At 36.6% G+C, this 25,105-nt stretch overlaps 2 protein-coding genes across 2 annotated transcripts; both read right to left on the bottom strand.

The window, feature by feature from the left end:
- Positions 1 to 370: 370 nt before the first annotated feature.
- On the bottom strand, positions 371 to 9,904 carry LOC144445598 (sulfotransferase 1E1-like). The gene is made up of 7 exons (XM_078135208.1): positions 9,744 to 9,904; positions 5,044 to 5,184; positions 3,780 to 4,039; positions 3,487 to 3,631; positions 2,670 to 2,764; positions 1,700 to 1,889; positions 371 to 1,057 (listed from the first exon to the last, which is right to left on the bottom strand). Exons 2-7 carry the CDS (start codon positions 5,144 to 5,146, stop codon positions 948 to 950), a joined length of 903 nt encoding a protein of 300 aa, XP_077991334.1. The 5' UTR covers positions 5,147 to 5,184; positions 9,744 to 9,904; the 3' UTR covers positions 371 to 947.
- A 3,423-nt stretch (positions 9,905 to 13,327) lies between these two features.
- Positions 13,328 to 24,821, bottom strand: LOC144445599 (sulfotransferase 1E1-like). The gene is made up of 7 exons (XM_078135209.1): positions 24,768 to 24,821; positions 22,024 to 22,171; positions 20,815 to 21,074; positions 20,016 to 20,160; positions 19,341 to 19,435; positions 15,755 to 15,944; positions 13,328 to 14,401 (listed from the first exon to the last, which is right to left on the bottom strand). Exons 2-7 carry the CDS (start codon positions 22,124 to 22,126, stop codon positions 14,292 to 14,294), a joined length of 903 nt encoding a protein of 300 aa, XP_077991335.1. The 5' UTR covers positions 22,127 to 22,171; positions 24,768 to 24,821; the 3' UTR covers positions 13,328 to 14,291.
- Positions 24,822 to 25,105: the final 284 nt, after the last annotated feature.

The following is a 25,105-nucleotide window of genomic DNA, read 5'->3' as shown; positions in this document are numbered from 1 at the left end:
ACATACATACATACATACATACATAGGAAGTCAGTGGTAAGATTTGTCCGTAGTACAGTGCTCGATACGTCTGCAAGCAGAGCGGAGTATATGTTGAGGGTAGAAGAAAATCAAGTCGGGTTTTTCGTCTCTACAAGCCTGTTTCGTGAGTAAATCACTCGTCAGGAGATGTTGATGTACATACATACATACATACATACATACATACATACATACATACACACGCACATGCATACATACATACATACATACATACATACATACATACATACATACATACATACATACATACATGTATACATACATACATACATACATGTACATACATACATACATACATATACACACACGGCACGACGACACAGCGTTTTGATTACTCACTGAATACGTATTCTCTATATCGCAATCTATGAGGTAAAGACATTCTCGGGAATGCTGAACTCATGAAAGCGCGACATTGCACAACATATCATTATGGCTTCTAAATGTTTAATATCTATGATAGTTACATAAAACCTTGTCTGGAAAGACCCTATGTCTTCTGGGTAGTATATATAAGTCATTCAAATGGTTAGATTTCTAAACGATATTATCGAATAAGAACTCTTCAATTCGTCGGTCGGGGAAGTTGAGTAGTCAGTCAAAATATTATTCAAAATGTTGGACTTTCAGTTTATGTTACGGGAAAGCCCTCCATCAGTATCTTTGTCTAAGGTAATCAAAATGTCCGATTTTTAGACAATGTTATCGATTCTATCCGATAAAAAGGGCCTGTCTTCATCTTTCGTTATTTAGTTATTTAGAAAGTTAGATTTTTAGATATTATCGTTATTATCGGATAAAAATCTCTGTCGGTGATTTGAAACTAATTGGTGAAATACTATTCTAGATTCCTCTGTTATATTCATACATGAATGTTTTAAAACAACGAGACCTGTTCAATCGAATCACTCAAAATCAAAGTCAAGACCACTTCCTTCCATCCACTTTTTGTAATGCTGCTCAAAATATTCATTTTGAGCCACAGTGAAATAATCCTTCCATCCTCCAACTTTTCCTGGTGAATAGAGTAGAATATAAGAGAATAGAATAGAATAGAACAGAATAAAATAGAAGAGATTAGAGTTGAGAGTGCAGCATATACATATACAGGGATCCATTACAATGACACATATGTGTTATTTATCAATACATCTTATATAGAAATATCCTGACGTTTGATTGGAAAAAAACACAAGCCATTAACTGATAAGTAATGATGAATATTGCATTCTGCCGGAGTAATATCTCAATATTGCTCTGAATCATTGTAATGTCGATGTAATCGCGTAAATAATGTAGACACGTAAAGTGGTGTAATATAAAATAGGAGTAAGTCATCGGTACAGCCTATATCCGTCACCAATTTATGGCGTAGTATGCTAATTACCTTGTACTGCCACATCATTTAATAGCAGTATTAAATGTAATACTGGTATTTATACTCGTTAGATTTATTACCACCAGCAGCCGTAATATTATCATTGTATAACACTTGGTATACTGCATTCTAGGAACTTCCTCACAGCGATGCTTTCGTTTTGCAATAGAGCACTTTGCTATCGATTTCCAATGTTTGTAAAATTACTGGCGTACATATTTTCCTTCCATAGTTTTGTTGTGAATTCGACCAATTGAAACACATAAACCATGTATTTACCTTTTCTGATCAAAACTGACTCCCCAGGCTCGAAATGAAGTTCCATGGCTTTTCCCAAAAACTCATGCTCTGGTGGAGGTTTCTTTTTCATTGTCTCAAACGTAGCGAGATGAACGATCTTATCAATCAATTCAGGTGATGGACTTTTACCAATAAACTCAGCAATCGTCTGAACTGAAGTTCTTAAATCCTGGAATGATGACAAAATAATATTATAACTAGCAACATTTAGTTCAGATGTATTCATTAAATAAACAAAATTCAGACACGTTTAATGGCCACAACACTACTAATAAATCTAGATACAATGTTCAGGTATATCTGTTCTAAAATAAATAAAATGTAGTATCTTTCATTTAAAGGAATAATCAGCATCTCTTTTCATCAACACTTACCGCACCAACCAGACTGCTACAACAATATTGATAATAACGTTACATCTACGTACTTTCCAACACGTTTAACACAGACTACATACTTATATACGTCATATCTTAAATGTATCTTATTATAATAAAGGGATATATCATTTGGGTGGTATTGTTATTTGAAGTATATATCTTTCTTTACTTCTTATTTTGTTAATTCATGTTGAGATGTAAGATGTCTTCGTTTCTTCACTGACATGCATTGTGTCACACAGAATCTACTCCTCTCTAATAAGTCTGTATATATATATATATATATATATATATATATATATATATATATATATATATATATATATATATATATATATGTTGAGGGTAGACTCAACATATACTCCGCTCTGCGTGCAGACGTATCGAGCACTGTACTACGGACAAATCTTACCACTGACTTCATATATATATATATATATATATATATATATATATATATATATATATATATATATATACATCTGTATATCCTTCTGTCTGTGTGTATATGTGCGTGTGTGTGTGTGTGCAATATACGGAATGAGGTCACAATTTGACAATATTCTTACCCGTTGCATATCTTCATATTTCAAAAAGAGAATATTCTCTTCATTTCTTCTCTGCCACCATGATATTACATGTTCATGCCATCCTCCATACTCCACTGCAAGACAAGAAAGTGCGAAATAGGAAATGGAGCTGTTGATTTCCAATAAATGTGTTTGTGTAAGGTTTCTGGGGATGAGAATCGATTGAGGTTGAAGGAGGAGGTAATTATTTTCCGTCTCTCTGAATCTCCTTAGAAGTAATAGATTATTTACACCATTCCCTGTCTATATACACTTATTCTATAATTCTGGTGTGTTCTATAGGGTTCTTTATGGTGCATGTGAATTTTAGATCTTTTTACGTGTATAACCATTAATCTCGTGTGGTTGACGTTCTATTTCATATCATTCAGATATAATCAGGTCTTTACCTACTATGTCGTGCCTTGAATTCCTTGATAAAGGATTTTTATTTGAAACGTCAGATTGCATCTATTAATTCGGATTGTATTCCTTATGCATTTCTATGTATGTATGTATGTATGTATGTATGTATGTATGTATGTATGTATGTATGTATGTATGTATGTATGTATGTATGTATGTATGTATATGTGTGTGTGTGTGTGCGTGCGTGCATGCATGCATGCATGCATGCATGCATGTATGTATGTATGTATGTATGTATGTATGTATGTATGTATGTATGTATGTATGTATGTATGTATGTACACATACTTTGTCTGTTTGTTTGTTTGTCTGTCTGTCATTCAGTCTAAGTAATCGAATCAAAGATCATGCAATGAGTAAAATATGCTTGTTTGAATCGTTCACATACTTGGTAGTGTACCATTTACAAAACCATCAACTGTTTGACCAAATAATTCACGATCTTTCTCAACTGTGTGATCTGCTGCCAAACATCGAATAAGGAAAAATATTGACACACATACATCTTTTGGGTTTCTTGCGAGATATATAATCTGGAAAAGAGAAGACGAAAAGTCGTTTGTTTATGTAAATGGAGTTTAAACAGATTAAAACATTTAAGTTAACAAATGATATGTATTGCTTAATAATGATCAAGTTTCAATTTTCATTCAGATAATAAAGGAAATCATGAAATCTGACCTTTGACTTAGGAAGATTATCAGGTAACCAATCAATTTTCATATGTGTTACAAAGTATCGAGGTGACTTCATAGTTTCCATATTAACACATATATCAGGATTGCCAATTTTCTTAAACGCAAAGATGGATGGATGATCATCTTCCTCGGCAGCTATAAGCTCCAAATGACCTCCTCTTGTTTCCTCAGGTATCGATTCGGAGTCTTCCACAGTCCCATTATTTAGCAGTAATCTTATAATGTGTTTGAGCCAATTTGTTCCTGCACCAAATAATAATGTCTTTATTTATGTGATAACAAAATTAACAAACACAGTGTTGACTATAAATATTTGACTGACAGAATTGCAAATATCCCACGTAAAATTGCAAAATGCAATAACTCACAGTACATGCCATATGGAAATAATCCATCATGTAATAGTGAATCTCGCGAAATTAAAGTCTACAGGTAATGTAACACTTATTACGTGTTGAAATCCCTCAACATCACTTTTATCTGTACCATATATTTTCATGAATGTTAAGTCACAAATCATTTCTATTTACACTTTATAAAAGCAAAACACTACAATACGAATAGACATTTTTAAGAACTATAGGATCTGGGGATTTTACACCACCTACAATTACCTGCGATTTTACAGAAAAATTAAGTTGATCTTGTTCCATTATAGGATATCGTTATTATCATTGGAGTCACAAGAAACAATATATTCACGATTGAACAATTAATATTCATGATTCCTGAGCGCTTATTCCCTTCTGTAAAAAACATCTCCTATATCTACATTTAAGGCTATTCCGATCCTATTTTCCAGAAAGTGCAAGATACAATGACACTATCAAAAGTGGATGGCCTGGTAACCTGAGTTAGATTTCATAATTCATCAGTTCTTTAAGAAGGAATGGCAAATACGGTATTGCCTTAATTGCAAATAGTTTTAACACTAGACGAAGGCATGACAAATATGGGCAGAATGTTCGCGGTAACGCAAAATCCTGCGTATTATACGCGATGAAAATTAATTTCACGCAGATTTGATCAAACGATGCGTAAGTCATACGCAAACGATCTGCAAAAGTCGAAAACAAAGCTGTGCGACGGCAGACATATGGAAGTTTCGATACATCTATTGAGGTCATTAATTATTTCTGTAGTGCTGTTTGGGCGCTAATAAATAAAGGTGAAAAAAAATAATCTCAAAACAAAGAAATATAAATAAAAGATGACAAGTGAATTATATTGTGATATTTAATTCTTACCAGATTTAGGATAAGTAATTGAGATCAAATCATCGGGGCGTATTTTCAGCTTCTTTATTTTCTCTCTTGGGTGATACAGTAAAATGAAATCTTTGTCGTCCATTGCAACAATCTCGTCAAATGTGTCCTACCAAAATGGTTCTGAAATTGGCAAGAAAAAATGTGATAATGTTTTAACATGTGGTTAAGCTACAACAAGGAGGTGGAAGCCGGGTACCATGACGTAATTTGGAATAATTATGTTAATTTTATATTTGATGAGTTATGACAGAAATCGAAAAGAAAAGTTGTTCGACACAACGGAAACACTTTAATATTTACCCGGATCTAGGTATTCAGATGAACAGTTTATTCTGATGGTTTTCTGTGTGTTTTTCGATAAGATATGAAACGATGAACAGTTTATTAAATACAATAACTGTAGTAGTTTAGATTAAGCAATGCCAAACGAATTTAGACAATTATGTGCCACTGTATGTGACCTTGTATCACTACCCGGTAGCAAACCGCCACCAAGAGCAGCCTCCCATTTCTTAGATGACGTTAGAAATCATTAATTTCAAAAGTTGGTCGTACTTGCAAAAAATAACAATCAATTGTACAATTCCAGACATTTCATTTATTACATTCTGACATATATCTTCTGACTTGGCTGTGCTCCCATATGCTCAGTCTTAGTGAAACACTAGCCAGGATATCCATATATTAACGAAATCTCAAAAATCAGTTAGTGTCAAAGCCTGGCTGCACAATCAGGAACTTGGTAGTAGCTCCAAAAGACAAGACACCTTCGGAACAAATGTGTTGGGGCCATCTACAGGATTAAGTATAACTCCTGCAAAAGTTTCCAACATTGGAGAAAGTAGGAGACAACTAAAAACTAAGATAGAAGAACATAGAAAATCATTTAGGGAAAATGCCTTGAAATCAGTAGTGGCAGAATATTCATGGACCGGGGGAATATCATGTAGATATTGATGGGTACCAGCTAATGCATATAGAGACTAGGGATCTACACAGGAAGTGGTGGGAGGTAAATTATGTCCGAAAGGATAAGTCTACAATGAGCCGAAATTTAAAGGTGGGGGAGGGGGAGCAGTTGTCATGCGCATACGATCAGGTCCTCAATTCAGAAGCATTGGTCAATAATCACGTGACGTCATTATTATTATTATTATTATTATTTTAATTTCTTAGAAAACGCACTACACATACGTCACAGTGCGATGTACAGAAACTCTAAAAAGAATATGCAAAATTTAAAAATACACATTGCAAGTGGTAGGGTAAAGAACACACAGTCCTGCGGTGAAATAAATGTACAGCAAAGCAAAAAACGAATCACTGATAATACATATTAAAAAGATAGGTTTTCAAACCGCGTTTAAAAGACTCAACATTCCTTGCAGTACGAATCTCTACAGGTAACTTATTCCACAGTGATGGCGCGCAAACTGAAAAGGCTCTCTGGCCGTATGTCTTACTGAATGTACCGCGGGGTGGAATCAGACGTAACTTGTCTGCAGAGCGGAGATCTCTAGAAGGAACATACTGCTCTATCAGCTCTGTCAAATACACTGGTGCAAAGCCTCTGATTACTTTAAAAGTAATTAACATAACCTTGAACTTAATACGTGCTTCTACTGGCAGCCAATGTAAATCAACTAATACAGGTGTAATATGGTCAAATTTACGGGAACGACTAACTAAACGTGCTGCAGCGTTTTGAAGAGATTGCAAACGGTGAAGCTGATCTTTGTTAATTCCATACAAGAGACTATTACAATAATCTAACTGAGTTGTTACAAATGCATGGATTAATGTCTCGGTAGTGTCCCGATCGAGAAGTTTACGGATCTTGCCAATTCTGTATAATGAGTAGTGGGCTTTTCTACAAACTTGGTTTATGTGATCGGACATAGCACCATTCCTATTTAAAATCATGCCAAGATTACGGACCGAGTTCGAAGGGATGATATCAATGTCACCGATCCTTAGGCTAGACAGTTCTGTTGCATCAGGTTTCAAGCTTGACGAGAAATGGACAACTTCCGTTTTGTCATCGTTCAGAATGAGTAGATTTGACTTCATCCAGCCACGTACATCGTCGATACATTCCTCGAGAGAGGTACGTACATCATCTGGTTGCCTACAAACAACATAGACTTCGGAGTCGTCGGCATACATCATGCAATCCAGACCATGACCTTCGATGATATCCTCCAAAGGTGATGTATATAGTGTGAAAAGGATTGGCCCAAGTACCGATCCCTGTGGAACACCGTACTTCATTGTCGAACTGGCCGATGTTACATTGCCGACTTTGACACACTGATTGCGATCTGACAGATATGATCGGAACCAGGACAGAACGGTGCCAGTTATGCCGAATCTTGATTGCAGTCTGTTTAATAGAATGTCATGATCGATCGTATCGAACGCAGCCGACAAATCCAACATGATGAGAACGACGTCCATTTTATCGTTTAGGGCACGCATGATGTCATTATGCACCCGTAATAGGGCTGTTTCGGTGCTGTGATTAGGACGATATGCACTTTGGCGCTTTGCGAATAGATTAAACCTGGTAAGATGGCTATGTAGTTGTTGTGCAACAATTCTTTCAAGAACTTTTGAAAGAAATGGAAGATTTGACACTGGTCTATAACTCTTCAGCATATTCTTGTCAAGGTCCGGTTTTTTCAGGAGTGGCCGAATAATGGCGGATTTGAAGTGAGATGGGACAATGCCTGTCCTGAGCGAACAATTAAAAAAGTCAACCAAGAAAGGTGTGAGGGTGTTGACAGACTTCTTGATAATGTCCGATGGTAAGACATCGAGGTCGCAAGACTTCGCGGAGGATTGTTTCACGATTGTTTTAACCTGATCGGCTATAACCGGATTGAAGTCAGTGAATACATGGGGTGGTAGGGTATCGTGGGAGTCATCCTGTTGAACGACAAGTCCGTTTCGAAGCATGGCTACCTTGGACTCGAAGTAGGTGAGAAATTCTGATGGCAAGTCCGTGAGAGGGATATTATTTGGCAAGGCTTTGCTATTACTTGCATTCGCATTGGAAAGTTCACCAACGATGTTAAAAAGTTTCCTAGAGTCAGCCTCTTGGATACGACGTCGATGGTAACTAGATTTCACGTGATCACAACGACGAAAGTAATCAGATCGCATGGAGATGAAAATTTGTCGATCTATCACCCGGTGAAGACATTCAGTTCAATGAAGAAAACAATCGAGTCTGAAGGAAATATTTGGACAAGGATACATTTCATGCTCTATATATATTCAGAAAGTTTGATAGGTTTCAACATGCTAATTGGTTTGCATTAATATGTTTTGATTGGTCCTCGATAGAGCTGTGTAAATTACAGTAACTGTCGAGTCATGACCATCAAATTTACAACATAGAATTCTGATGGTTACCTTGTCACCAGAGATAAGTAAAGTCTCAATTACTGAAAATCAGTAGTGATAGAAATTAGACAAATACAATTGTAAGTTCTGTCCACCAAATGTATACACTATATATTCTAGGGTTGAGTTCAAAATCCACCTTTCATTTTATTAATGATTAACTCAAATTACGTGCAGAATACAGCATTCATAATGGGTAGTTCATGTCCCGATTTTTTAAATACAGAAATGTTTCTTTGCAACCCCCAGTCTCAATTTCTATCATTAAAACATACCCTAGTTCGGTCAATAAACTACCCAGACGATAGGTTTCGTCGGCTATTTTGCTGAACGACTATGTGACATGTATGAGAATACGAGTTCAGTGACTGTTTGTACTTCGTCCTAATTCAGTGTCACTATGACCTCGTACTTTCAACTCAGTCTGCAATGTCACCATGCACTTATAGCCAAAACGACGGTTCTTACTTGTACAAACCACAAAACAACAGTAATATGTATAACAGGTATGATGAAATAGATCTCCTCATTCACATAAAACAGAAAATGTTGGGTGAGTGGAATTATACTTGTATCCCCGCCCCCTCCCCAGTATTTTGAAAAACAAAAATATTTGTCTTCGTACGAATCGTAGTGCAAGTTGAATAAGAGTAACCATAGGCTACTGTCAACAATGAAGTGGATTGATAGAGAAGGGACACAACTTGTATTGAAGATAGATGGTAATGCTGAAGCTAGTAAAGCCATGGGTCAAAGATCAAAAGCCGACCTACCCGTACATAGGGGACTATAACAGTATATTCAATACAATCACAACACCTGATTTGCATATATCACGTTTACTGGAGATCGCTTATAGTCCATGGAGTCTATGCTATAGTGTCTAATCATTGTTTCATATATTTTCTCAAGCTCCCATTCCGTACAGCTTTTAAAGATAATTTCGAAATGAAACTATTACTAGCCTTCAGGCTTATTTATGTGCAATGTTCGTAATTTGCTAGTGTGTTTAAAATGTATACCACGTCGTCGCAACCACGGCCTCTTTTACGGCACCGTCCAAAATGCGCCAACAACAGGCATTATTTCCCAGTGTCGCGTTTGCTAGAATGGTATTTCATGTCCTAATTTATTTTTCTTTTACAAATGATGTACTGTGTATGTGGACTTTTCTGCCTGAAAACTTCCAAACATTTACATACCAGATGCTAGTAAAAAGGTCTAAAGTTACCAGGTTTAATTTAATAGACGATACGTAGGTATGTACTTACCTGTTCAGTGTGAGTGTCTCAACTCCTACTGACCAACTCAGTCTGATTTTTACAATTCGGCCTCGACCTTCTGACATATGTGATATTTAAAGTGATGGCACTCAGATAGTTGACATACCTCGGTAAGTAGGTACGGGTATGTACCATGTCTAGACAGCGCGCATCTGTCTTCTTCTGTACGTGATGGTTGTTTTAATGGGCTTGTAAATCACGTCCCCTTGTCCTAATACGGCGTATGCCGGTTATCGAACTTCCAGTTGTTTCGCAGGAAAGTATCGCGAGAGGGCGCACCATATCTGACAAAGTGAGGGCCAGAATTTTCGTCATGGCATCTAATAGTATGGCGATGTATGAAGCTGTCAACAAAATGGGCGTAAAAGAACTCCGTGCGTTCATAAAAGAGCGGAAAATTACTACTTCTAAATCTACTAGATATCGCCAGAAATGCTGTCAACCTTGGTCTTGAAACACTAGAAAATGATAATTTTCTGAGAGAACGGAAGAGGAGACGAATAGTGGATGTCGGGCATCAAAAGGTAGAACTAATCGACAGCGGAAACATTGAAAGTTGGACGGAGGACCTTCAAAATATACCCGATGTAGACATGATAAACATCTTTCTTTACCTTACTGGTGTCTGTTGCTGGACAAAAGAACGATTAGAAAATTGCAAATCTGACAACAGCTTCCAATCTGATTAAAATCCGATGTAGATGTTGGCTAATCGTTCATTGCTATTTTACCTTCGTTATTATTTTGCCTGAATTGACCTTCTTGGTACATGTTTACATTTTTTAGCCTGCCTGATCGCCTCCTCTACGATCAGGCTAACAAATTTAAACATGTACCAAGAAGGTCGATTCAGGCAAAAACACGAAGGTAAAATAGCAATGAACGATTAGCCGACATCTACATCGGATTTTAATCAGATTGAACAGCTTCCAGATACAGTCATCGCACTAGTTTCCCGGACAACAAACTACCGATGTTGCCAGCTAATTAGTGTGCAATATTAAGAGTTCGATCGACAATTACCAAGCCACATGTTTATATTGTAACTGATGTCGCCGCATACTTAGTCCTTTCTTGTTTATTAGAACAGTGGTGTAGCACCACGGGTGAAGTCATAAAACTTTGTCCGGAAGAAACCATTTCATGTACTGGTTATAAGTTGGCATAAACATATTTGTATTGATATACTCAACTTTACTATCACACTTTGGTAAGCTTGCTAATATCTATTCAGGACCATCAGTGTATAAAAAAACCCATTGAAGTCGGCAACGAATCATAAATATTGTTATTGTGATCGATGTACCACACCGCCCACCCCTTCAATGAATCGGCCTTCCATGTAACGTTTACGTGGTTCACTCATACCATGTCTCATACCAATCTGATTAAAATCCGATGTAGATGTCGGCTAATCGTTCATTGCTATTTTACCTTCGTTATTTTGCCTGAATTGACCTTCGTGGTACATGTTTACGTTTTTATCCTGATCGGTAGAGGAGGCGATCAAACATGTACCACGAAGGTCAATTCAGGCAAAATAACGAAAGTAAAATAGCAATGAACGATTAGCCGACATCTACACCGGATTTTAATCAGATTGGTTTTATACAAGCTGCAATAACTGTAGCGTATATTGTGATTTTGAGGGTTCTTTCCTCTGTTTTTGTACCTTTTTCCGTTCCGATGTTTGACTGGAAGCAATCGCTACAATTTCTCCAACGGTAACGCAAATGGACGAGGTCACACTGAAAACGTGAGTGAGATGTCAGTGTAGTACTGTGTACACTACCCGTTTCAAAATGTTGTTACTTTTGGGTTTTCCTCACGGTCGAATTACAGAGCCAAACCTACGCGAAATATTAGGAGAACAAGGGGTTAATTTGCTATTTCGTTATTTGATGGGCGATAATGCAATATTATAGCGTAAAGTTACGGGGAATGACAGAAAATCTTTAGTCAGTGGTTACGATGCCTATAGATTCTATGCTTTGCAACGATTCTCTACAATCTGGCCCTCACTTCCGGTTCTAAAACAGCGCCCCTAGTGGCCAAACAATCATATCTTTTATCTTTTCGGGGCTTCTTCGATAACCGGCATACGGCGTATTCGACAAAGACAGTGTTCCACGACGCTACCCTTTTCAAGCAGAGGCTGTAATCTCTTTACTGCATTTTAATGTAATGTTTGACATATTTCAATTTGACAATGAAAGGTGTACAAAATTGCGTGCATCTGAAAAAAAAAAGACATTTCATGACCTTATGTTTTTGGTTTCCGAGTACTAGAATCACCATACTTCTATTATTCCATGATAGAGTCAAGTTTAAAGAGATAACATTGCAAAGACATTATAAATGAACGCACAGAATATAAGTATTCGTTTCAGGAAATTTTCATTGAACAATGATAGTCGATTGCCATGGCAACTGATGTTCATTAAATGACCACTTTTTTTCAATTCAGCATGACAAACTACCCTTGGTAGTGGGGTCAATGTGCAAATAAAAAGATATTTATCAGATTTATAATGTTATTTGTGAGATGTATGTGTATATAATGAAAACATAATTTTCACGTCTACCATACGTTTCCATGGAAACAGCTATACAATTTTAACAATTTATGTTACATCAGGTAGCACTAACTCATACATGTCTAATACAAGGGCATTTTTTCACTGTGTTATATTCTTTTCAATGTTTTATGTCAATTTTGGAAAAAATGGTTAACATATTATGGTGGTTTTGGTTACCATGGAAACATATGTTCATAAAATGACCCCCTTTTTTGAACTCAGCATACAAAACTACCCCAGATAGGGTGGTTAATATTCAAATAAACTTGATTATTATAAAAATTAATATTATTATATACTTAATTTATAATTATTATTATTATAGTACTAATGATCATAAAGTATGTGACAGAAAGGAGAATAGTGTAATTACAATGAGATTTCGTTTCTCTTAGTTAGTTTTATAAATTCAGATTCCACTATTGTGAGTAGGATAGCATATTGCTATCAGTTCAACATCACGTGTTAAAATATCACCAGAAAAAAATTAATTTCATTCCTTGACTTAAGTCAACATGAGGGGCAGGAGGAAACCCCACTCCCCCCATATCCCCCTCCTCAGTCATATATTTCACCCCACCTCTCGTACCTATACTACTCTAACAGAGATGAAATTACAACCGTGGAAACAATCTTATAGTGTTATGTTGTTAAAGGTTGTGTCAGGTATCGCTGCATCACTTCCTATTTTTGCAGCAAGTTTCATGCTATGATTCACTTTGAAGCGTCGCTCATTGCGTTGAGGCATAACTGTGCACTCTTGTCGATGAGAGTGGTACAGGTACTGGACTTCAGTAAATGTTACGTACATGGTGTAGTCTTCAAATAAGTCTTGATATTTGTTTCTGTCACGAAAACTGAGCCGAACCCATATAAATTACACACAATTTAGTGGAGACAACAAAAATTAGAGAAATAAGAAAGAACACACACACACACACACACACACACACACACACACACACACACACACACAATTGGTCACGTTAGTAAGCTGTCCACTGAGACCTTGAACTTTGACCTTGACAAACAATTGTAAAGTTACACAGTGAAGCTTTGTCTTTAACATAACTCAAGAAGTTAATACGAAAACACACAATTCAACTGGTTACACACATAACATAAGTTAGCATTCTTTTGATGCACTGACTTGATGACCCTGACCGCTATGATCTTCAGAGTCGAATAGCATATCGTTCAATAACCTATGACTTTTTGGATCTAGATACACCACTCACATGTCTCACCTATGTTTCTCAAAGCAAGCTGTAAGACTGGGTGTTAAGCTTTGGCCCGGACCTTCATCTTCAAGGTCAAATAGCGAATTCTCCAATAGCTTTGGAAGTTTTAGAGCTAGAGACATCATTCAATACGTATCCTCATATTGTTAGAGGTAAAGTTACAATTTTGACGGACTTCTGACTTGAACTTGAACTTGAACTTGAAGGACAAATTTTTGCTAAGTAACTGTTTAAGTTTGTTAATAGGGTGACTATTAAAATTGTTACACTAATATTATAATGGGTAACCAAGGTGATATGATTCTAGGGCCATATAGCTGAAATCAATTAACAGCACAATACATGTTGTGTTGGATGGTATGTCTTCGAATACAGAAGACTTGTTATGCTAACTATGGAAATTCAACAGTCATATTTACTACCAACTTACATTCAAGACTGGAAACAAAGTCAGGTATGTTATCAAAAGGTATAAGTTTAGTGTCAGTATAAACGTGTTTCCGATTATGTATATTAATTCAAAGACCCATTGAAGAGCCACTGAAAATCAAAGTCAATCCCTTAAAGACGTTGAGTCATGTATGGATGTACCATAGTTAGTTTTCAAGAAAGCTTGTTGTTACTGTAATTTGATTATATAGGACGACATTGCTTTAGTGTCAAAATAAGATGTCCTCTCTAGTCTACCAGATCAACCATTTCTTTCCACTGAGATGTTACTCAAAATCAAAGTCAAGACCACTTCCCTCCATCCACTTTTTGTAATTCTCGTCAAAATACTCATTTTGAGCCACTGTAAAATGATCCTTCCATCCTCCAACATTTCCTGATGAATAGAATAAAATTAAGTAGATGTGATTGGAATAGAATATAACAAATAACGAATAGAATAGAATAGAATAGAATAGAATTAGAATAGAATAGAAAAGAATAGAATAGAAAAGAATAGTATATATATATTATACATATATATATATATATATATATATATATATATATATATAATGGAATAGAATAGAATGGAATATAATAGGATAGAATAGAATAGAGAGTGGAATAAATAGAATGAAATAGCATAGCATAGAGTAGAATAGAATAGAATAGAATTGATAGTACTACATATACAAATACAATAATCCACTACAATGATATATAAGTGTAACCCACTTACTAAACATCTTATATAGAAGTGTTTTGTTTCTACAGAACATGAAATCGGTTCTTTGAACCTAAAAATTTATCTGATTACTATGCTATTCCCGGAAGCTATCACTATCGTCCATCATCTCAGTAAGTCTGATTACTTGCCATGGTCTTTACTATTGGGATATTGTACTTAATTCCATTAACAATCAGTGCAGTTGTATTACATGTGCCAAGTCTGGTATATTTTTCCAACACTCTCTCAAACGATCTCGTAGTTTTCTGATAGACTGTTCTCTTAATCAACTTCTGTACTAACCCTAACTTTAATTTTGTTTGGTTATATTTTACACCTGCGTAATTAGTACAGTATGAAGCTAGTTGCGTCAATTGTAGCATTTGTAATTGTCTTTGAGATTTCGCGTTTTTGAGCTGTTCATTGTTCGTGGGTTTGCACTAGTGTTGAGTACAAACCCAGAAAGAATAAAAACCTTAAGATAGAAAAAAATAATAAAAAACGAGTGTTAATGGTCTAAATTTAAGACATTGTTCTTGAAATTAGTGTTACTTATGCCATTTTCATTAGATATTCAATACAAAAGCATAATTCTTCTAACAATATCTCGATATTGCATCTATCCAGGGAAATATTACACAAAGTCAAAGAAATCGTGTAAATAATATAATGCATGGTGTACATACGTGAAGTGGTGTGATATGAGGAGTAAGTCATGCAATGTCCGTCCCTAATTCATAATGTGGTATGGTAATTACCTTTTATTTGCATATCATTTAATAGCAGTATTTAACATTTATTACACTTTCACCGCTAATTCTCGTGTTAATTATATCAGTGTATTACCATTAGCACAATGCATTCTGGGAAATTCCTCTCGGCACTCCTTTCGTTTTGTGATAAAACAATTTTCTGTCGTTCACTCAATGTTCAATAATTGTCAATTCATTCAATGACAGATTCTCCCTCTATAGTTGCGTTCTCTATTCCACCAACTCAAAACACACATAATAAATTTACCTTTCCTGATGAAAACTGACTCTCCAGGCTCGAAAGTAAGGTTGACAGCTTTTCCCCCAAGCTCATGCTCCGGTGGGGGGTTCTTTTTCATCGTCTCAAACTTAGCGAGATGAACTATCTTATCAATCAATTCAGGTGATGGACTTTTACCAATGAACTCAGCAATCTTCTGAACTGAAGTTCTTAAATCCTGGAATGGTGACAAATAATATACCTCGCAAGTTTAGTTCGAATATATTAATGAAACGGACTACATAAGATGTTAGCGTATCTAGTCTAAAATATATGAAACGTCTTTCTTTCATTTTAAAGGAAGAATCAGCGTCTCTGTTCACCCAAACTCACTAAACCAATCATACTAGGGCATTCTTGGACAAAATATATTGATATGAACATATAACCTACATACTGTCTGACTTATATACGTCACAGTCTCCTCATATCTTAAAGGTAGTGGTTTCATGTTATTGCAATAAAGGGATATAGTTATTTGAAGTATATAACTGCGTTCACTTAAGCTGCTTATTTTGGTAATAATTCATGTTGATATTCCGTACATGTCGCTAGATTGCAAGTGACTACAGCATGTTGTGGATAACTTCGTAAGAGGCCTTCGTTTTTATATGGACATGCATTTTGTCACAAAGTCGTTATCTCTGGTAAAATTACTGTGTGCGTGCGTGCGTGCGTCCGTGTGTATGTATGTGTGCGTGTACGAGTGCGTATGTATGTATGGGTGGATGCATGTATGTATTGTGATGTCGCCAGGTTAGGTACCAAGTCAGTGCATTTACTAGTCTTGCTGCTAGACGTTCGGGCTTTCTTTCGATGCTAAAACTATAAGCGAACGAAGTTCGCATGTGAGGGCCTGCCCGAACATCCTCGATAGCGTTGTTCGGCTGTGTGTCGTATTTTATCGGAAGAACATCCGAGGGCTAGCTGATAGACTATGCATTTACCAGACCAAGCAATCACGTGTATGCGGGCCAATTATTCAAAACGAAGACGCCAAAGTACACTTAATCTACTAGACATCATTTAATTGACGAGATTCGAAGTATTACAATTCATAACACCGTATAGTCGTTCAGTTGTACTGCAAGTTGTTCACTCAGTCTGTCCATCCGTCTGTCTATCTCTCTAGCCACTCGATCTGAATTCTGAATTTGATACAAATTGTCGCTTCTTATATTCATTTTCTCCTATTATCACTTACGCAACATTTACGTCAAATCATGACATATTTCCTTATATAAAGTCGTCACTGGTGATAAGCAATAACATATACGTCATTAGGATGTGCGCGTTTGCTCTAATGACATAATTTCCACAAACAAAAAAATTAATATTTAATCAACAGTCGCGGGGGTCAATGTGCAGATTACTCATAGCATACGCGTGTCTTACTTCAGAATTAGTGATATGTTAAACTATTACATGAAGTTACATTATGTATGTATGTATGTATGTATGTATGTATGTATGTATGTATGTATCAATCAATCAATCGATGCAATTTATATAGCGCTAATTCCACTATGACAAGAGTTCAAATGCGCTGTACAGTCAAAATGTTTTAGAAAACAGGTAAGTCTTTAAGTGTTTTTTAAATGTGCTAATTGTAACTTGTTCGCGAATTTCAATTGGTAGTTCATTCCACAGACGAGGCGCAGCAGAAGAAAACGATCTTCCTCCATAAGATTCCAGCTTGTACTTAGGTACATATAGGAGATGTTTATTTGTTGATCGCAGTGTTCTCGTAGCTGTTTTCCAGTGAAGAAGGTCTGATAAGTATCTTGGAGCGAGTCCATTGAGGGACTTGTATGTCATGAGCAAAAGTTTGAACTGTATTCTGTCCTGAACTGGTAGCCAGTGTAGTTCCTTTAGGAGTGGTGTTACATGATCATATTTCCTGGCTCGCATGATGATTTTTGCTGCAGCGTTTTGAACATGTTGGAGTGGTTTGATATGATCGTTGGGTAAGCCATAGAGTAGGGCATTACCATTGTCAAGTTTGCTTGATATTAATGCCTGGACGAGTTTCTGACAAGTAGATTTGGAGAGGTAGGGACGGATATAGCCAATTTTCCTGAGATAATGGTAGATTGATTGACATGTTGTGGATATGTGCTTTTTTAACGTGTGATGAGAATCGAAAGTTACACCAATATTACGAGCTGTTTCGGCTGGTTGAATTGTACTTTCGCCAATATGAATGTTATCAATAGTTGGACTTTGAGGTCGACTGATTTTCGATGTAATGAGTAAGACTTCAGTTTTGTCGTCGTTGAGTTTGAGCTTATTCTTGGTCATCCACGTCTTGATGTCATTAGCAGCAGCTTCCATGTTTCTAACCGATAGAGAGATGTCTGATGGAGTAAGAGCATTGTAGAGTTGACTGTCATCTGCGTATAGGTGGAAGTTAAGATTATGCTGCCGAATTAACTGACCAAGTGGGGAGATGTAAATGCAAAAGAGTAGAGGACCAAGTACCGAGCCCTGTGGAACACCTGATTGAAGAAGAGTTGGGGTAGAGACAGTATCCTTAATTAGAACAGATTGCTGACGATTGGAGAGGTATGATGCAAACCAGTTCAGGGGGGTACCTTTGATGCCGATGTCAGATAATCGTGATAGTAAGATATCATGGTCGATAGTGTCAAAGGCCGCCGATAGATCGAGGAGGACAAGCAGAACACTCTTGCCGGCATCAAGTGAAGTGCAGATATCATCATGGACTTTGAGTAACGCTGTTTCGGTGCTGTGGTATTTTCTATAAGCGGACTGGAATTGTTCACACAAGGCATTGTCTGAGAGGTATGCATTTAACTGTGCTGCGACAACCTTTTCAAGTATCTTGGAGAAGAATGGTAAATTAGATACTGGACGGTAGTTTTTCAAGTTATTACAATCAAGCGATGATTTCTTCAGTAATGGTGTGACGACAGACGATTTGAATGAATCAGGGACACTGTATGTATGTATGTATGTGTATGTATGTATGTATGTATGTATGTATGTATGTGTGTGTGTACGTATGTATGAATGTATGTATGTATGTATGTATGTATGTATGCATATGTATGTATGTGTGTGTACGTATGTACGTATGTATGTATGTATGTATGTATGTATGTATGTTTTTGATAACCCAACAGGCCAAAGTTTCAGCTCCGACGTCAAAATATTTTTTTTTTATATTTCACCGGCCTTGACTATTTTTGGGAAGTGTCTTGTCTGGCGAGAGTAGGCAAATGACTGAACTGTTGACGTCACATTCAGTCAATACGGCGGCGATGATGCTCGTCCATGAATAGAGCATTTTTGTCTCAGGACAGAATTTAATTGGGGAGGGTGTTTGAGGAGATCGAAGCAATGGCAATTGTGTAAAACAGTTGGGAACAAGGTTTTTCTTTTACTAGGAACTAACAATAAAATTAGAGAGGGTGAAAAGGAATGGCAGCGAAACATGAAGATGATTTTTAGTACGTTTTTGAATTGACTGACCGACACATAATTTCTGAGAAAACTTAATGAAACACAATGAAAATAGGGTCACCCTAATAAGATTTGACAATATTCTTACCCGTCGCATATCTTCATATTTCAGAAAGAGAACATTCTCTTCATTTCTTCTCTGCCACCATGACAATACATGTTCATGCCATCGTCCATGCTCCACTGGAGGTTAAGTATAGAATTTGAATACATACATACATACATACATACATACATACATACATACATACATACCAACGTACAAACATACATACATACATACATACATAATACATACATCGTTCTTGTTACCCTTTGTGTGACATTTTCCTATGAGAGGACCACAGTGGAAATAAGTTGTTAAAACTTATTTGTGTCATCCTCGGTACAGGTATTCAGTGATGTAGCTGTTTTGTCTTTACAGCGAATGTGATAGATATATATATGAGCTGTCTTGTCTGTTCGTGTTGAAATTTGAGAGCGTTAATTCATTCTCTCATGAAAACGTTGTGTCGTCAGCCCAATGTACTGAATATTTCTGTAACACATACCCGAGGTTGTGGTCTACATATGCATTATTCGTCTCTGAAGTTGGTTGTCTGTCTGTCTGTCTGTCTGTCTGTCTGTCTGTCTGTCTGTCTGTCTGTCGGTCTGTCGGTCTGTCGGTCGGTCGGTCGGTCTAAATCTGATCACATTCAGCAAGTTGGTGGGTGTCCAGGTAATCAAGTCGAATGCCATAATATTGTTTGAATCATTTCCGTACCTGGTAGTGTGCCATTTATAAACCCATCAACTATTTGACCAAATAGTTCGCGATCTTTCTCCACTGAGTTACCTGATGTCAAACATCGAGTAAGGAAAAATCCTGACACACATACATCTTTCGGGTTTCTTGCGAGATATATAATCTAGGAAAGAGAAGACGAAAAGTAATATTCCAATGTAGATTTACGTTTTTCAGCGATGTAAATGTAAAGTTCAAGGAAATGATATACAAGGAAAACAATAAAATTAATTATATTTGTATTCTCATACGTATATGGGGGCCTTCAGTAACTGAGTAAGTAGATACTGAGTGGGGATAGCTGGAATGAATGGCGGGCCACTAAATATCGATTGGGAGGCGATATTTTAGATAACAGAATTTGGGGAGGGTGTTGTTTTACTTTTGAGTCATTGTATCATCTATCTTTTCATTAATTTGTGAACTTTATATCTCAATAATGCCACCATAGTAGAGTAGTACCGTTGTAACAAAATGTTTCAGTCCAATCTCAGCTGACAACAATTCAGTGAATCAATCGTTAGTCTAGCATGACGACATGAGTGGGTCACATATGAGTGAAGGGTGAAGAGTGTGGTAAGATATTGGTATTAATGTGGTTGAACGGGATGCTGAAATGTTCCCGTCAATGTTGGAAGTGTGCTCATTTAGGCTTTGGGAGTTCTAGCCTTCAGCTCGACCATTAGACCCAAACTCCGGTGTTGATTAATACTTTCCCTCGCCCCCTCCTCTTGTAATTACTGAACGTTTCGTAATGGGTATGTTTGGAATATCTGACCTTTGACTTTGGCAGATCATCAGGCAACCAATCAATTGGCATATGTGTTGCAAAGTATCGCGGTGACTTCATAGTCTCCATATTAACACAGAAATCAGGATGACCCATTTTCTTAAATGCATAGGCTGATGGATCGTCATCTTCTTCAGCGGCTAAAAACTCCAAGTGGCCTCCTCTTGTTTCCTCGGGTATCGCTTTGGAATCGTCAACACTCCCATCGTTTAGGAGTAATCTAATAATGTGTTTGATCCAATTTGTCCCTATATCAATAGATAATTTAAAAAATTCATAATCTACATGAATTGTTTAAAATCAAACACGTACGTGCAAAAACATAGTTGAGAATAAAAGATCCTATCGTGGACGAGGAGTACATTCCTCTCTGCAATATTTAAAGAAATCCATCTCGGTAACGTTTTGCTCATAACAATATTAAAAGTCCACCCACTGATTGGAATGTTCTCCACAATGTAGAAAAAACCCATATCCTTCTTACAGATATTTTGCTGGCCGCAATGTTAAATAGTCAATCTCTAGAACTATAGATTGTTTTGTATGAACCATTTAACATACTTTTGAAATAAATCAGAAGGAAATATAATCGGCTGATTGTAGATTCTGATGAGCATCACCGACCATCGAAAGCTCAATTGTAAAAAAACGTTGAACTGCTTGTGAGTTATAACCTTTGTAAATCATTTGGTCTACCAAGCCCATGAACGTGTTTGGTTATCTAATTAGAAATTTAAATCGCACAATCAGGTCACAAGGTGAATCTATAATTAGGTGTCGTCGTGAGTGTTTTTAATGGCAAGTATTATGGAAATGTGACCTGTCTGTCCACGTATGTCAGATTCTATTCAAATTGATGCTACTTTTTTGCACGTGTAATGATGTTATGTGTGTGGTGAGGTGTGGCTCAATACCAACAGATTTAAAGAATCGTGATAATAGACTTGGAAGGACAAGCCAACATTAAAAAAAAATCATAAATGTCAGTTAGGATAGCGAAAATAGTGTAGTAGTGTTACTCATTGAAGGCTACAGGTAGGCTAAGCCTAAGGCTGTGTTAGTCCATCGAGTCTACATGTAGGCTAGGGCTGTGCCTATTCGGTGCTTATAAAAAATGATTACATATTATATCCTTGACACTAGCAAAATATTATTTAAAATAATAAAAAATAAAATATTTTAATATTTGATTCTTACCAGATTTAGGATATGTAATTGAGAACAGATCATCAGGGCGTATTTTCAGCTTCTTTATTTTTTCTCTTGGGTGATACAATAAAATGAAATCCTTGTCATCCATTGCGAAGGTTTTAACTATATATGATCTACCAAAATTGTTCTAGATCTGAAATCGACAAGACAAAAGGATAGGATGTAACTTTTTTGATGTGTAATTAATCTAGAGGATGTCCAGCTACCATGATATAATTCGAAAAAAATCGTAACTGGGTAATGCATAATCAGTCATGGAATAGAAAAGAAAATTGTCCGACAAGACAAAAATACTTTCGTATATTACTGCCTGTTTCATGTTACTACACTAAACCCAATGAGAAACTCACAATTCTACAGTTTAATAGCATATTGCACTTTCTTGTGTCGTTTTGTCTTCGTGCATTAAATCTACATTTGATGTAACAGTTGCACATTTGTTGATTTCATTTAGACAAAAGAAATTGTATTCATTCAATCTCTTGATATCTTTTAGGTGTAATGTGTGCAGTTTCTTATTGGTGTCAGCGTTGTTATCATATAACAGAGTCAATGAAAGGTAAGAATGGACGCTAACCAGGTGTAAATTGGATGTCTTCATTACGATAGGATGAACAATTGGTTTGAAGACAGTTAATGTAATATGCTCGTTGAATTTATGCAAAAACGTGTCATTACAATGACCTCTTGCAAACAATTTAAATTATTTGTGAGGCGTTGCAATGGAAATATATTCATTACGTGAGAGTGAAAGACAAAGATGTCGTTGTAGCACAACTTTATTATTTAGGCAATGATTGAAGGTGTAATTTTCAGAAGGTTTGATCGGTAGGATATTCTTTTGTCTCGGCGCTGCTGCTGTACTGTAACTGTGGGTGTGGTCATGTTGCTAGGCTATCCGTCCCTGTTGTGTTGGTGGATTGGTGTTGTGTGTGTTGAGGTGTTGCAGTTGGCTGTTATTGTGTGAGTTTTGGGTGCGGACAAGTAGGTGTTGGCGGGTTGTTACAAGTTGGGCTTTGATGTTCCGTTAATTAACGGGTTTAGTTTAGGTGATAGATGCTCTATTGAAGTTGGACAAATAAAACTTATTCTCGTGTCGGCATTTGGATATCAACTCAGTTGAGCTTTCACAGTTGTTTTACCCATCATGCCTCTTCCAGCCTCCTCTGGTGCAGAATATGGCATTCATAATGGGTAGTTCATGACCCGAATTTTGAAATATAGAAATGTTTCTTCGAAACCCCCGGTCTCAATCTCACTCGTTAAAATATACCCTAGTTTGGTCAATAAAACTACCCAGACGATAGGTTTCATCGGCTGTTTTGCTAATCATTAATTCCATCAAAATCATTCATAAACAATTTCTATAGCGCCAGATTCCAAAAGGTAGGTTCAGTTCAATGACGCTTGAAATGTTCAATCCACACAATAATCTAGTTTGAAAAGATGTACTTTCAATTTGTTCTTAAAAGTTTCCAGATTTGATGACTGACGAATTTCGTCTTGTAAGCCTTTCCAAAGTTTTGGAGCACAGTTTGAAAAAGCACGCCCGCCATACGTCTTATTGTTAAATGTTGTTGGGGCTAATAATCCCCTGTTACCTGAACGAAGGGAACGTTGTGGTGTTTATGACTTAATCAAATCACTGATGTATGCTGGGGATTTATTGTGTTGGGCTTTGTAAGTAAGCAGACGAATCTCGTAATTTATCCTGAAGCGAACTGTCAACAAATGTAGATCTTGAAGGATTGGTGAGATATGGGTGAATTTTCTTCAATGAGTGATTATTTGAGCAGCAATGTTTTGAGCACGTTGGAGAAGAGCGATATAATTATCAATATGTCCGTAGACATAACGACTATGTGACATGTATGGCTTATGAGAATATGAGATCAGAGTTTGTAGTTTGTCTTAATTCAGTGCCACTATGACCTCGTACTTTCGCCTCAGCCTGCAATGGAAGCATGCATTTATAGTCATAATGACGGGCCTAGGCCTTACTTGTAAGTTGTACAAACCACAAAACAGCAACAGATGACGACATTGTCCTGATTTTAAAGATATTTCAATCATATCAAATAGGAAATGTTGGGCGAGTTGAATTATGCTTCTCGCCCCGCCCCCTCCCCCATTCTAGTCATTTGCACAGAATCGTTGGACTTAGTACGGATCGTATTGCTAAGGAAATAAGAGTTACCATCGGTTACTTCTCAATAATGGAGTGGATTGATAGAGAAGTAATATATGATTTAAATAAAACTTGTATTGAAGACAGATGTTGATGTTGAAGCCAGTAATGTCATGGGTCATGAGTCAAAAGGTGACCTACCCGTGCATGACAGTATACTCAATGTTTTGCATACAATCTCAACAAGTAATTTGTATATAACACCTTTACTACACATCACTTATAGTCATGGCATTTATGCTAATGTCTATGCTCTGTTTAATACATTTTCTCAAGCTTCAATTTCGTTCAGTTTGTAAAGATAATCTCGAGCTGAAACTAAGGGATTTCATTTTCCTTCAGGCTTATTCATGTGCAATGTCCGTACGTTTGTAGTGTGTTAAGAATGCATTCCATGATCTAATTTTCTTGTATAATATTTACAAGTACATTTCAAGCCGAACATTTCCAAACAATTAAAAATCAGATGCTAAAAAATGACGTCAAATGTTATATGTTTACTGGGTTCAATTTAATTGACGATACGTAGGTTTATACTTACCTGGTCACAGTGCCAGTGTCTCAACTCCTGCTCAGTCTGATTGTTACAATTCACCTTCGAACTTTCTGACGTATGAGATGTTTTACAATTCACCCTCGACCTTTCTGACGTACATTCAGACAGTCAATAAAACCGAGGGAAATGAGTACGGGTATTTGCCATGTCGCGACAACAGCTGCCTCCTTCTGTAATGAGCTTGCAAATCATGTCTCCTTGTCCCGATTGACAAAAGCAAGGATCTATGACCTTACCTTTTTCAAGCAGAGGCCCTTAACGTTTCAACGAACGTTAATGTAATGTTTTACGTATACATCGAAAGGTGTACAAAATTGCGTAAA

Source organism: Glandiceps talaboti, chromosome 14 (assembly GCF_964340395.1).
Source record: "Glandiceps talaboti chromosome 14, keGlaTala1.1, whole genome shotgun sequence".
NCBI classification, from domain to species: domain Eukaryota; kingdom Metazoa; phylum Hemichordata; class Enteropneusta; family Spengelidae; genus Glandiceps; species Glandiceps talaboti.
The sequence above is the reverse complement of the archived record's forward strand: the minus strand, read 5'-3'. Positions and strand labels throughout refer to the sequence as shown.

Excerpts from the sequence above, each read along its gene's own strand:
- LOC144445598 (XM_078135208.1), bottom strand. The coding sequence starts at position 5,146 with ATGGACGACAAAGATTTCATTTTACTGTATCACCCAAGAGAGAAAATA. Across the intron at positions 3,632-3,779 it reads ATAATCTTCCTAAGTCAAAG|ATTATATATCTCGCAAGAAA; the intron begins GTCAGATTTCAT and ends TCTCTTTTCCAG. Across the intron at positions 1,890-2,669 it reads AATATGAAGATATGCAACGG|GATTTAAGAACTTCAGTTCA; the intron begins GTAAGAATATTG and ends TCATCATTCCAG.
- LOC144445599 (XM_078135209.1), bottom strand. The coding sequence starts at position 22,126 with ATGGATGACAAGGATTTCATTTTATTGTATCACCCAAGAGAAAAAATA. Across the intron at positions 20,161-20,814 it reads ATGATCTGCCAAAGTCAAAG|ATTATATATCTCGCAAGAAA; the intron begins GTCAGATATTCC and ends TCTCTTTCCTAG. Across the intron at positions 15,945-19,340 it reads AATATGAAGATATGCGACGG|GATTTAAGAACTTCAGTTCA; the intron begins GTAAGAATATTG and ends TCACCATTCCAG.